Below are 13,368 nucleotides of genomic sequence, written 5' to 3' on the forward strand. Positions count from 1 at the left end.
ATACTTTTCTACAAGTTATTCATCGAAACTCGTGACCACTATTAGCTGAGGCTATCTGTAGTTGACGTAAAAGTATAAACGTTTAAACTATGCTTTATGTTACATATAAATCCAGATAGATTATTTTTAAGCAGTTTAATGCTTTTGGAAATTACAAAGACTTTTCAATTTTTGTAGTGCCAAATAGAGGAAACGATAAAGTTCTTTATAGAATATGAATTTATTAATGAATGGGCAATAAAAAGTTTAGTTTCTGATTAATATAATTAGGAAAAAATATAGAGATGTTACAAAAGATGATAATTTTGTTTTAAACTAAATATTTATGATGAAGGTAACGATAAAACTTTAATTTTCTACATTTTTCTCTAGAATACTTTGTTTCACAAATAATTGCAAATAGACATTTATAATCGTATTTAACAATTCAATATAACAGAAATCTTTGGAGGAGCAAAATTTCAATTTACAGCACAAGAATCGAGCATCTATTGGCTGGATACATGGGATCTCCGATTGTACAATTAAAAGCTTTTCCAAAGTCTGGATTATTTGAGATACTTCCTATAAGTCTAAACTGTCGTGGTGCGTGACAATCCGTTTTTAATTTTTTCTCAATAATTTTTGGGTTCATATTAGTACAATGGAACTGTGAACAATAATAATAGACATAATTTTTTTTAATATATTAATACTATAGCTATGAATAATAAAGAATATTTGTCTTTTATTATTACAAATAACTCACGTAAGCAAGATACATGAAAAATAATTGTTCCGATGTGTACTCATTCAAAGTCGGTAACCGTACATCTTTATTTCCATTTTCCATTTTAAATTGTTTGTAAGTGTGGAATGCTATTAGTAGAGCAATGGTATCTGCAATATTTTCACCAAGCGTAAGGTATCCGTCCAACTGAAAAGTTTTATATATTATTTAATTTATAATTTAATATTTTTCTTACATGTTACATAAATTTGTTTATCACCTGCTTAGAAATGTTTCAGATTATATACTTACGCAAATCCTTTTTCTGTTTGGCAATTTTGGTACAGGATACTTATTATATTGATCAATGAAACACAAAGATAATACTCTATAAATTTCAATCATTTCCGGTGACCACGAATCAATCACATTACCATCTTTGTCAAATTTGCGACCTTTTATAACAATTCCAAATTGCAATTTTAATATTTGTGTGTGTGTGTGTGTGTGTGTGTGTGTGTGTTTAATTGAATATAATATAATTTTATCCGTAAACTCACCTTGGATGTCAAAAGAATGAGAAATCTCATGAGCTATTATAAAACCAATTATGGCAAAATTTAATACACTAAAACAGGTAAAATATTTTAATTATTTGTTTTTTTTAACTTTGTATTGAATAATACTTACGCTGGTCTATCAATTTGAAATATAGGGGGTTGTAAAATAGCAGCTGGAATGTCTACAAAATATATATAATTTATAAAAATTGTTATAAAATGTTATATTTTAACTTACTGATACTATTAGCTGTTACTATGTACGAAGCAATAACATCTGTTGGCCTACGGACCCATCTAAAATATAATTATACTAAATTCAAAACTGATGTTTCTCGAGGTAATAAATATTTTATTTTAATCAGCAATGATTTATTTATTGAATATACCTACCGATCTCTGGAGAAGGTTCTTCGAATTTGTCGAAAGTTGTAGTTTGCATTAAATTTTAAAAAATTCAAAACACTTTCCATAAAGTTAGGTCCAAATCGATACTGAAATGTTAATTAAAAATTTTAATTACTAGTAACACCAATATTAAATTATAAGGTATGTTATTTATCGCTGCATTGATGCAATTAAACAGAACCATATAATGCATAATTTTCATATATTAGCTTATTTTAGCAGTGCAACATAACAGTAAAATAATATATCTTTTATTTACATCCTTGTACATCTGATCGATGAAGGATTTACTGTAGTAATCAGGATAGCCAACAAGTTTTCCGATGTTCTGTATTTTTTGTGTAAGTAGAGTTTTGATTTTTTCATCCATCCATACTGTAGATTTCACACCTTCTGTCATTTTGTTTATAATAAGATCCACTATTGTTTTCACCTAATCAAGATACATGTATCATATGATGCATTGATTAATTGTGCTTATTAGTTTGTCAATTCTTGTACAAAATTTATGCACACTTACTTGTTTTTTAGTCTCTTCTGAAAAATAATTTTTTATATACTCGTAAGATATTGCCTCTGATAGATTTGGTATCTCTAAACACGTTTCGCTTCTGTATTGAAAATTTTCTTGTTATTCATAGAACAGTTATATCAAACTGAAATTTATAACTAAAATAACGTCTAAGTATTATACCTTGTTTTGTCTTTGTTCATAGAATTCATTTTTTGTTTAAACCTGAATGCAATATGTGCCAGTTTTGAATCACCCAGTGGAATGATACTTCGTACTAAATTCCAAGCCATATAATTCACTAGAGAAAAGGGGTAAATTTGAAATTAGCAAGAAGGAATTGTGTCTTTATAATATAAAGATTTATTCTACCTAGTGTACGAGATCTATATTTCTTTAATATTTTAGGCAACTTAGTAAAATAACTTATATATTTAACGATTATAATCTCTGATTTGGTAATGTCCAATTCTGGTTTTCCAATCTCTTCTTTCAATTTATTTAACCAATCAAACTAAAAAATTAAAACTTCTGAATTAATTTTCATTATTTATATAAAAATATTTTCATTTACCATAGCATGCGGGTGTTTTCCTCCATGATTATCGTAAATCTTTTGAAATTGCTCAACTGTCGTTACTTTGTAATTATCTTGAGAGTTCGAGAAAGCAGTTGGAGTAACTATCTAGATATAATGTTTTTGAGGCAAAGAAACAAATCAGCTAATGATTTTGACTCTTAAATGGTGTGCCAATTTTTAATACAGATGTTTATATATACTAACGGTAGAAAGTTCCATCTCCAAATCTATCATATCATTGATATCCTGATTTAATTGAAACTCACTGACAGTACGTTCTGCTCCTGCACAAATATATTTCACAATGTGATATATGTATGCCTTGTAAGTTTGTACCATAGCACCATTCTTGTTAAGACTATGGTGTAATGCCAGTTGTGGTTCCTGAAGCTGAAAATTAACATTTATCATTAAATACCTCTTTTATAAATAATATAACTATAGTTTATAAGTATATATACCATCAATCTTTGGATATGAGGCATTTTGCTATCTGGCACGTATTTCAAAACGTAAAAAGCACTATGTGTTACAATTTTATACATTTCTTCTAAGTGATATTGCCAGCTAAATAAAGTATATTCTGGGTCGTTTAAACGATGAAGTATTGGCCAACCACCCATTCTTTTTATAACGTCTAATAGAGGATGAATACCATCCTTGTTAATAGTATCTAATATAAAAAAAAAAAAAATCGAATATATTATTACAGCACTTTATCTAACCAGTGTGAAGTTAGCACCCCAAATTTTAAAACTGGTAAAAAACCAAAGAGTTCTAGCAGCACCCGGACAACTTCTACAGTTCCTTGCTATTTTTCAAAAAAATTCTGTAGATTGAACTCGAAAAACTATAAAACAATGATTTGGGGTGTCAACTTCACACCGGTCTTTATCTATGCAGAGTCAGCCTGTGTAATACTTAAAAAAATATTAATACTTACCAATATCCATACACATATTAAACAATGCTTTGGCAATTAGTATAGATTCAGAATGACGAGTGTAAGTAGTATTCGTGAAGATATCTGAATATTAATGAAAAAATGTTTTTTGTAATTATCCTCTATTTCTGATTTTTATCAGCTTACCTTGAATTTGCTGTTTTACCACTTTTGTCATTGCAGAATGCCAGTCGATGCTAGGCTCATCGTTGGTGATTGGATTGTTCTTTATCCATTTTCCACACATGTGTTGGTAGAAATTGTCGCAGGGTTTTACTGACATATCCATTCCACGTTTCATATTATATGCTGTAAATATTTCATAATTAGAAAATACATACAAAAATTTACATGCAAATTTTGAGTAGTATTTATCTTTAGAAACATCAAATATGGCAAAAGCATTGATCAAAATATAACAATTAATAAAACTGTTTGATTTACCAATATGTTTGCAATTTTCGGTTGGGCAAATTTCAACAGTTTCTTGATTATTTGGTAACACAGCTGGTCGAGGGCAAGAATGACCTGCTATAACTATTACAAATCTAGTGAATTCGAAAATGAAGGCTGTCGTTAGTATTTTTCTTATTTTAATAATTCCACACGTATTAAATTTTATCAATATTTATAATACTAGATAATAGAGAGACTAATTGCTTTAAATCTTAGAAGCATTCTCCATCTTTATTAAAATGAGTTTTTGTTTTCATAAAATATAAAAAATAAACTTACGGTATTAATAAAGCCCTAATCAATAAGTTAATCATTCTTGTGTGTGAGTATCCCTCTTTCTTTATTAAATGTGAAATCTGAATTCACGATGAGATTGTTGGTGGAGCTTCGCTTAAATTTGATTTAAAGAGCATGGCAATCTTACTCGTAAATTATATTCTAGCACATACCATTTGAACGAAATAAGAAGGACTTATCAATTTTTACGATTTAAGTGTCAAATATAATATATATTAACAATGAATCATTTCCCTATACGTATGTACATCTTCCTACAAAATTTAAATTTTCTTTATGAACGATTTATATAAAAAGGCTTATATATCCACACAGTATGGCCAATATTATCACCGAAGACACCTAATTTTATTGATTGCTATTAGACCATTGTTTTTAATATATAATAAATAATATAGTATCCAATAAAAGTAGCACGTGTGTGGCTTCATAAACTACAAATTTAATATTAACCTTATAAAATTTTGTTTCATGGAATAAACTTATTTTTCAATGTCCTGGCAAATTAAGCCTTCAACAAATAATTAATTACAAACTGATATCCATCGAACCAACTTATACATAAATCGATAACAAGCATACAGAGCATCCTAATAGATATAGAAATAATATAGCATAAGGAACGATTATAACAAATCACAGTGTTTAGTAATTTTTTAATTAAATAACAAACGTTCATTTAGCACGAGTATAAAACACTAAATTTATAAGAAACAAAAAAACTATCTTAGAATTGTACATTTTTTCACTGGATTCATAGGGGAACCTGGTTTACAGTTGAAAACGCGTGCAAAGTCTTCGTTATTAAAGATAGGTCCCTTAACTCTAGCTTCAGGTGTGGCATGACAATCTGGATTCTCGGTGGATTCATAATTTTCTGATCTTCTGCTGCTACAAAAAGTCTTTAAAAAAAGGCAATACTTAAAAAGAAGTAAATTTGTGTGATTTTCTGTAAAACCGAAATAAGTATAATCGAACTACATACGTAAGCATAGTGCATGAAAAACATTTGCTCAGAAGTAAAATTGGTAAATCCCTCCAATCGATACTCTCTTTCATCATTTCGTTTTCGAAATTGTTTGAAAGCATTGAAAGCTACTTGTAAAGCAAGGCTATCGGCAATATATTCAGAAAGTATAAATTCTGGATCAACCTAGATATTTAATTAGGTTAATGGAGACTAAAGACTGTTTATCAATATCGAATTTTCTAATAAAAATACTGACGCAAGCAAGTTGGCCTTCTTTCAACAGTCTTAAGGCAAGTTCACTGGACTGATCCAAAAAACATTCAGCTCTCGTTTTAAAAAGTTCGTACGTACGTGGTGACCACCAATCGACCAAGAGTCCTTCCTTGTTATATCTATGACCTGCAACCAAAAAATAATGTGATAACTTTAGCACTGCTATAATTTTATTTCACAAAACTTTAATGAATAATTTAAATTACCCTCATAGTCAAAACCATGAGAGATCTCATGAGCTGCTATAACACCGATTGATGCAAAATTTAGTACACTGAAATAAAATACAATCACACTTTAAATTTTTAGTTTTTAAAAATTTAAATTATTGTAACTTTTCCTTGCCTTGGTCTATATGCATCGAAAACTGGAGACTGTAGAAAAGCTGCTAGTACGACTAAAATGATTTAATTTTAAATTTATCTGCTATTGAAATTCTTTTACTATCAGTAACAATAAGATTATTGGAAAATACTTATTTACCAATATTATTGGCTGTAGTTGAGTAAAAGGCATTTGTGGAAATTGGATCTCTTCTCCATCTGAATCATAAATAAATTAAAAATTTAACGATTGAAAATCATAAAATTTGATTAATTGATACATATTTGTACGAGTCATCTATAGTATGATATCTTACTCAGATCTGCTGAAAGGTTTCCGAAGTAAGCCTAATTTTTTCAATTGTTCAAATTTTTTTAGATTTATTATACTTTCCACATAATTTGTCCCAAGTTTCAGCTAAAATAATTTAATCTAAATGAAAAAGTTATTTTCTAACATGCAGCATAGATTTTAATATTATATAAATTACATTTTTGTAGTAATCATCAATAATAGAGGCAGTGTAAGAATCAGGATAAGCTATAAGTGGGATAATAGCTTGTACTTTTTCAATGGCTTCCTTTTTAGTTGCTATATCCATCCAATTTATCTTCTTAATAGCTTCTTCGTAATTTTTTATAATATGATGATGAAGTTGTTGTGCCTGAAAAATGAATATAAATAATGCTATAATTAGAAAATATGTAATTTTTTTATAAAGAATTAGTTGACACTAATTTTTATGCACACTGGCCATTGTAAGTTAACAATTTTTATTATTTACCTTTAATTTTTTCTCTTCTGGAAAATATCGCTTTACGTACTCATAAGAAATAGCTTTATCAAAACGTGGATGAGTCATACATAATGATTCCCTATTTTAAGCAAAAAATGAATCATACGATATAAAACTATTATTGTTAATTAGATAATAATTCAGAGGAAATTACCTATCTACCATTATAGAACCCTCCATTGGAATATCATGCACAAATTCGTTTACTATGGCAGATAAGGTTTCGTCACTAAACTGTATAATAAAACGTACCAAGGGCCAGACCATGTAATTTGCTATAGCAAATAATTAAAGTAAGAAATATTAAATTTTTTCCATGATTAATTTTTTTCTCACCAATTGTATGAGGCTCAGTATTTGATAACAGAGCTGGTAACTTTTGGAAGTATTGTATATTTGCAACATTTATTACTTCTGATTTTTTAATATCAATTCCAATTTTACTAAATAGGAGTTTGATCGATTCCAACCAATCTATCTACAAATTAGAATTACATCGAGATTTATTAAGAAAATAGCTATTTTATTTCTGGATTATAATATTTGAAAATAACTTGTATTACTTTAGCATTTTTCTCATATCCCCCATTGAGATTATACAAATTTTGAAGTTTCTCAATAGTCATTATATTATATATTTTATCAATTTTCATAGTGTCTTTTGGTGGTGCTGTTATCTACAAGAAAGCTGGTATAACTTATTTTGTACCACTAATACTATATCATAAAATTAATACATTTATAATTTAAATAATTTTTAACAAACCCTAATCAAACAATACTGACCTCCAATAAATTTAGTTCAAAATCGACCATGTCATCTATATCTGCTATTAAACGTGGATTACGAGTACATGAAGCACTCTTTTTCATAAGGTATGAAACAGCTTTGTGTATATATATCTTGTATTTTTTAATTAAATTGTTGTTGGCTCGATCGTCCTTTGTTACTGAACGGGGTAAATGTATCGTAGGTTGGTCAATCTTTAAAACGAAAGATTGATGTTACCTAAAGCCTAATCTGAGCAAGTTATAATTTTAAAATGTTTATATACATATATAATTCGAGTATTAGCATCCGTTGGATGTTTTCTAACATCGATGTCGAAGAAGACATTCATATAAGCATTTCGATTTCCTTTTCCTTGCCTAAGAATTTGCCAACCCCCGAGTGCTTTTATGTAACTTAAAACTGATTTTGTGCCTTGATTATTTAGAGCATCTAAGATTAAAAAATATTATAATACTCGCTCTTCGTTCAAGCATATATTTGATTATTATATCACTCTCACCAGTATCCATGCACATTTCGAATAGCTTCTTGTTTTTTTCTAAAGCTGCAGTACTTCCTTTCTCGTAATCGGTTAAAATATCTGAAAACGAATATATATTTTTGCAGTGGAATTATCGTGGGCATTATGGAATATTTAGAACAATTTTGGTACCTAGGGTTCTCATATATACGTTTGCTTTTATAATATCAAAATTATCTGAGTAAGTCGGATTGACATCTTCCCACGATCCGCACATGTAATTGTAAAAATCATCGCAGGGATCACGAGAAGTGTTCATAGCGCTGAATAGTTGTTTTGCTACAAATTTTTTGTATAAAACGAGATGTAGTACACTTAAAGTTTTTAAGATATTTACTGTGAATATTCAATGTATATTTACCAATTAATTTGCATTTTCTACTTCCACAAACTACGTACTTGTTATGAATTAGGTTGGAGTCCATTGCAACCATTACTATATGTCTGACAAATATATAAGTTGATATTAATTTTGTTATATTTAAGGTAAAGAAAAAAGAAGTAATATACTCACGTCATTAGAAGCAAAACAAATATTTGACTCATATTTGTAGATGATTGAATTCTCATGATCTAATTTTGTTTATTTATGTTAACTATAGCGTTTGTAAGCTGGATGCATTATTTTACTATGTTTCACCTTTTAAACAGGTTTTTGGTAAATTAATGATTAGAATCTTTAATGCTATTGGCTTTACTTATCATAACACGCTTATTTAAATCCACATATAAATAATTATTTATTTGTCATGCATGTAAGCTGATAAATATATTTTATAGAACTTTTTTAGGTCTCAGATAACACATAAAAAAGTGTAGTTTTATGATAAAACTAACGGATAGTTGAATATATCATATAGAGTCTTTCTCTTGCTATTTTTTTTTTAATCATGCGAATCTTACAAATTTTATAATTAAATATTTTCTTACATTTACTTGTACAATAATAATATTCAAATATTAAGAGACACTGTAGTGTCTTGATGATTATAATTCTTTATTTTTCACGTAGAAACATATTCTTTGACATAATTGATGATACAATGCAGAAGATTAAACATTTAATTATATGAATGATAGAAATTTAAAAGATATAATAAATTTTTTTTAGCATTTATTTAATGGATTCATGGGAGAACCAAGGAAATAATTAAAAACTTTAGCAAAATTTTTGTTATTTGAGACACTTTCTACCACACTAGCTTCAGATGTAACATGGTAATCATAGAAATGTAGGAATTCTATTTGTCCTTACCTTATATTACTACAATGTGACTGTAAAAAGTATATGATTTAGTTTTAATTAGTACACGATTCTAAATTCCACTAAATCACTCACGTTAGCATATTGCATGAAAAATATTTGGTCCATATTAAATTGTTTTAATCCCACCAGCCCATGCATTAACACATTATCAAAAATGAAAAGAAAAACACAGTTTCTTATTTTACTTTTATACTTTATTCAGTACAGGCACAGCATAAATTACCTATTACCTATATGATTTTTACGTAATTGCGGACATTGAACCTCATAAGATTGAACATTTTCGTTGAGAATTCATATAAGATGTTTTTGGACATTCAAAAACCCCAGCAAAGTATATGTTGTTTATGATGCTCCCTATAACTCTAATTTCATTTGGAGCATGCGTATCAATAGCTGCTATATGTGCTGCTCCATCTGGGCTTAGGTTACTACAGTGCAACTGCAAAATATTATTTAACGTGTGTACTCAAATATTAGTATATGTATAAATACTTCTAGGCATAGAAAACTGTAAAGATTTTATAGAAACCTAAATACGTACATTGGCATATTGCATGAAGAACAATTTTTTTGAGCTGTACTGTTCTAATCCCACTAAACGCAAATCTATATTTCCATTTTTAATTAAAAAATCTAGAAAGGCCATATATGCTAATTGTGCACCAGTCGAATCGGCAATATTTTCCCCACTCGTTTTATTTCCATCGACCTAGTTATTCAGATTTGTTAAATCATTAGTAGCAACATTAAATTTATTTAAAAATAATTTTAGAATACTATAGCTCTTTGAAATAATTTAGGTTATTTACCATTATAGTTTTGTTACTAATATTTATAAGTTCTGGTATAGGAAACTGGCTGAATTGATCAATGAAACATTTAATTATACTTTTAAATATATCATATATTTCTTTTGACATCCAATTTCCCAAATTACCATGCTTATCATATATGTAGGCTGAAAAGTAGTTTAGAAATTATTATATTCATTTATTTTTACGCTATGTTTACTTATTTAACTTACCAGTTTCATCGAATGCATGTGATATTTCGTGACCTATTATTACACCAATTGAAGCAAAATTTAATACTCTAAAAAATTAAAAATTTGTTAAACCAATTGTGTTGACTAAAACATTTGCCAGAGCATATACTCACTCTGGTCTTTCAGCATCGAAGAATGGTGGTTGTAACGAAGCAGCTGGCACCACTTTACAATAATATAGATCAGTGTATTACAGAAGACAAGAATAATAAACTATAAACTTACCAATGCTATTTAATGATTGTACGTAAAAAGCATTAACTTCTGTTGGCTCATGCTGCCACCTACAAAAATGAAATTTATTTATTAATGTTAATATTTCTGAAAAATTGTCCATGGTTTTTTTTAGATTTATCATTACTATTATATACTTAGATTTTGTATCAGGATTTTTAAAAAATGCTATTTCTTTGAGCTCGTGAAATTTAAATAGATTCAGTATACTTGCTACATAGCTCGAGCCTAGATTGTACTAAAATATTGAATAAAAATATGAAATTTAAAGAAACGAGGAAAATTCATATAAATATATGAAAATATAGAGGAAGAAGTTACCTCACTATAGTACTTATCTATGTAGGCAGTACTATATTCATCAGGATAACCTACAAGTCTTTCCATAGACTCTAATTTTTCTAGAGTCATCCTTCTGGTTGGTTCATCCATCCATTTTACATTCTTGATTGCTTCTATTGTTATTTTAGCAATATGATCAACAAGGATTTGTGCCTAATCGAATACTAATACATTAATTCTTAATTTATATTGGTCAAATTAAATACCTACTTTTTCTTTAGCTTCTCGAGTGAAATGTCGCGTCACGTATTCAAAGGAAATGGCTTTTATTAAACTCGGGTGCATTATACAAGTTGCTTCCCTGTATTATTAAAATTAATATTTACTGTATACAGAACGAAGCATCGAAATACTGACATTATTTTCAAAATATCTTACCTGGGATCTAATGAAATTCCATCTACTTCTGTACGATTTGATTTATTTGCATTATTAAAAAATCGTACATCAGAATAATGAAATAAAAAACGAAATAAAAGCCATATCACATAATTTGCTAAAAAGGAAAAATCTCATTGATAAAAATATCAGAATGACATTGATTTTGTTAAATGTCCCAAAAATTTACCAATTGTACTAGATTTATGTTTATTCAAAACTGCAGGCAATAGATAAAAGTATTCCAGATCTTTAACATTTATAAGTTCGTTTTCAGTAATTGTAACTCCGGCTGGCCTTAATTGAAGTTGTATTACTTCTAACCAATTTATCTAAAGTATGAAACATTTAAATCAATTTTTGTATAACTTGTCAAGAAAGTATGAAAATATATTACGTTACTCGAGTCTTGGTATTAGTAAGTCCACCATGAGAATCATAAAATTCCTGAAATCTCTTAATAGTTATTAAATTATAATTTAATTTGGTGTTATCTATACCCTCAGGTGGCACTGATATCTAAAAATATTATCATTGAGTAACTAATAATGTTTATTGGTAAATTTTTACTAACCTCTGCCAAGTCTAGTTCTAGTTGCAGCATTTCATCTACAAATTCTATCATTTTAAAATAATCATCTGTGTTTATATTATAATTGGTTGCATACAAGAGAATATCAAGTACATTTTTTCTGTGTGAAAGATACTCAGGAGTCTGACGAATCATGTCACTATCCATTGATGGAGGTAATATCGATGGAGGCTGAGTAATCTTAAAAATAGTAAATTGATGTATATTAGACTCAATCAAGTAATTACATAAATTATTTTTAATTTTTATTGTATACCCTTAGTCTTAGAATACGAGATGACACTAGATCCTGAGCACATCTTAAGCTGTACAGACCCAAAGGTTGAAAAATTTTTATTACACCATCATGAAAAGGTTGCCAGAAATTAATTTTCTTGTGTTTACCGCCTAGTTTTATTAATGGCCAGCCTCCAATAGCTTTTATAATATCAAATATAGGTTTCAAACCTACTCTGTTAATAGTATCTACGACAAAATATTTTATAAGACATTGATTCTAATTTTGATCTTTGATCTTTTATAAAGGGAACGTTATACCGACTTGTGTCCATACACATTTGATAAAGTGATTTCACTTTTTGTAAGGCTTTAGTCTTGGAAGCTATTGCTCTATCTTGTATAATTGCTAAAATGATGAATATTCATTTTTGTATCCATTAAAAATTTATGATATAACGTTTAAAATTATTTTTTAATTATAAATTTGATGCAAAATACCTCTTATACGACAAGCTACTGTATTTACCATATAGCAGCTTGGTGTAACGCCCTTTTTACTCGACTTAATTGGGTTATGTATTTTCCAGTTTTTACACATATGTGTGTAGAAATTATCACAAGGGATTGTATCAGGATCCATTCCACTCTTAATCATTTTTGCTGAGAAATTGGTTTAAAAAGTTTAGCAATTTATAACAAAATAATAAAAAGTGTAAAAATATTAAAATTTAGATATTAAACTTTCTTTCTCTTATACCAGACTGATCACACTTTGGCGAACTACAGAGTACGTAATTGCTTGGCTCTATGGGAAATACATAGTGTGGATCGTATAAACACTTGCGGGATGCAAAAGCTGCCTTTAGACTAAATAAAAAAAAAAAAAAATAGAATTCACTTCTATGAAAAGATTTCTTGATTATTTGGTTTCGCTGAAAATACGACAATTAAAAAATTTATGCAGTACAAGGAAAACATTTCTACTACACTAAAATATATTTTATATAAAATAAGAAAATATTTTAATAACATTTGCATACATACTTACATAATACACACAGCTAAGTATATAAATATATTATTCATGTTTATAAGTCGTCGGTTTGCACGTAGTTCGTATAACTATTTATGTCTGAATCTATTGAAGA

General features: G+C 28.3%; 4 protein-coding genes across 5 annotated transcripts in view; 1 reads left to right on the forward strand and 3 right to left on the reverse strand.

Moving 5' to 3' along the window:
• Positions 1 to 13,368, forward strand: part of LOC136782295 (uncharacterized) — a 68,493-nt gene that overhangs the window by 32,597 nt on the left and 22,528 nt on the right. The gene's annotated exons all lie outside the window — the stretch shown is intronic.
• LOC136782209 (membrane metallo-endopeptidase-like 1) lies at positions 461 to 3,349 on the reverse strand. The gene is made up of 14 exons (XM_066741471.1): positions 3,230 to 3,349; positions 2,973 to 3,158; positions 2,763 to 2,873; positions 2,561 to 2,702; positions 2,372 to 2,489; positions 2,198 to 2,288; positions 1,937 to 2,110; positions 1,663 to 1,763; positions 1,508 to 1,566; positions 1,400 to 1,451; positions 1,270 to 1,337; positions 1,022 to 1,164; positions 749 to 916; positions 461 to 649 (listed from the first exon to the last, which is right to left on the reverse strand). The coding sequence occupies exons 1-14, from the start codon at positions 3,311 to 3,313 to the stop codon at positions 467 to 469; spliced, it is 1,680 nt and encodes a 559-aa protein (XP_066597568.1). The 5' UTR covers positions 3,314 to 3,349; the 3' UTR covers positions 461 to 466.
• Positions 4,704 to 8,751, reverse strand: LOC136782174 (neprilysin-1-like). The gene is made up of 18 exons (XM_066741397.1): positions 8,655 to 8,751; positions 8,502 to 8,584; positions 8,273 to 8,419; positions 8,120 to 8,200; positions 7,883 to 8,049; positions 7,614 to 7,811; positions 7,391 to 7,504; positions 7,164 to 7,305; positions 6,982 to 7,102; positions 6,816 to 6,906; positions 6,522 to 6,695; positions 6,348 to 6,448; positions 6,191 to 6,249; positions 6,053 to 6,104; positions 5,914 to 5,981; positions 5,691 to 5,833; positions 5,450 to 5,617; positions 4,704 to 5,366 (listed from the first exon to the last, which is right to left on the reverse strand). The coding sequence occupies exons 1-18, from the start codon at positions 8,708 to 8,710 to the stop codon at positions 5,187 to 5,189; spliced, it is 2,145 nt and encodes a 714-aa protein (XP_066597494.1). The 5' UTR covers positions 8,711 to 8,751; the 3' UTR covers positions 4,704 to 5,186.
• Positions 9,615 to 13,323, reverse strand: LOC136782168 (neprilysin-11-like). 2 transcript variants are annotated; one of them, XM_066741388.1, is made up of 18 exons: positions 13,269 to 13,323; positions 12,978 to 13,087; positions 12,719 to 12,880; positions 12,543 to 12,626; positions 12,258 to 12,466; positions 11,984 to 12,181; positions 11,812 to 11,928; positions 11,600 to 11,741; positions 11,410 to 11,527; positions 11,242 to 11,332; positions 11,011 to 11,184; positions 10,827 to 10,927; positions 10,681 to 10,739; positions 10,569 to 10,620; positions 10,435 to 10,502; positions 10,220 to 10,368; positions 9,952 to 10,119; positions 9,615 to 9,849 (listed from the first exon to the last, which is right to left on the reverse strand). In XM_066741388.1, the coding sequence occupies exons 1-18, from the start codon at positions 13,304 to 13,306 to the stop codon at positions 9,673 to 9,675; spliced, it is 2,217 nt and encodes a 738-aa protein (XP_066597485.1). In that variant the 5' UTR covers positions 13,307 to 13,323; the 3' UTR covers positions 9,615 to 9,672. The 2 variants fall into 2 exon arrangements, with proteins under 2 accessions (XP_066597485.1, XP_066597486.1); XM_066741389.1 differs by lacking the exon at positions 13,269 to 13,323 and having other exon boundaries at positions 12,962 to 13,086.

This window comes from Prorops nasuta, unplaced genomic scaffold (assembly GCF_024137725.1).
Source record: "Prorops nasuta isolate Cenicafe-Biocafe unplaced genomic scaffold, Cenicafe_Pnas_1.2 PNAS00025, whole genome shotgun sequence".
NCBI lineage: Eukaryota > Metazoa > Arthropoda > Insecta > Hymenoptera > Bethylidae > Prorops > Prorops nasuta.

Excerpts from the sequence above, each read along its gene's own strand:
- LOC136782174 (XM_066741397.1), bottom strand. The coding sequence starts at position 8,710 with ATGAGAATTCAATCATCTACAAATATGAGTCAAATATTTGTTTTGCTT. Across the intron at positions 8,420-8,501 it reads TAGAAAATGCAAATTAATTG|CAAAACAACTATTCAGCGCT; the intron begins GTAAATATACAT and ends AAAAATTTGTAG. Across the intron at positions 7,306-7,390 it reads GATATGAGAAAAATGCTAAA|ATAGATTGGTTGGAATCGAT; the intron begins GTAATACAAGTT and ends TCTAATTTGTAG.
- LOC136782168 (XM_066741388.1), bottom strand. The coding sequence starts at position 13,306 with ATGAATAATATATTTATATACTTAGCTGTGTGTATTAT. Across the intron at positions 12,627-12,718 it reads AGTAGCTTGTCGTATAAGAG|CAATTATACAAGATAGAGCA; the intron begins GTATTTTGCATC and ends TCATCATTTTAG. Across the intron at positions 10,928-11,010 it reads TAGATAAGTACTATAGTGAG|TACAATCTAGGCTCGAGCTA; the intron begins GTAACTTCTTCC and ends TCAATATTTTAG.
- LOC136782209 (XM_066741471.1), bottom strand. The coding sequence starts at position 3,313 with ATGTATAAAATTGTAACACATAGTGCTTTTTACGTTTTGAAATACGTG. Across the intron at positions 1,338-1,399 it reads TTTCAAATTGATAGACCAGC|TGTATTAAATTTTGCCATAA; the intron begins GTAAGTATTATT and ends TACCTGTTTTAG. Across the intron at positions 1,165-1,269 it reads TCATTCTTTTGACATCCAAG|GTCGCAAATTTGACAAAGAT; the intron begins GTGAGTTTACGG and ends TTGTTATAAAAG.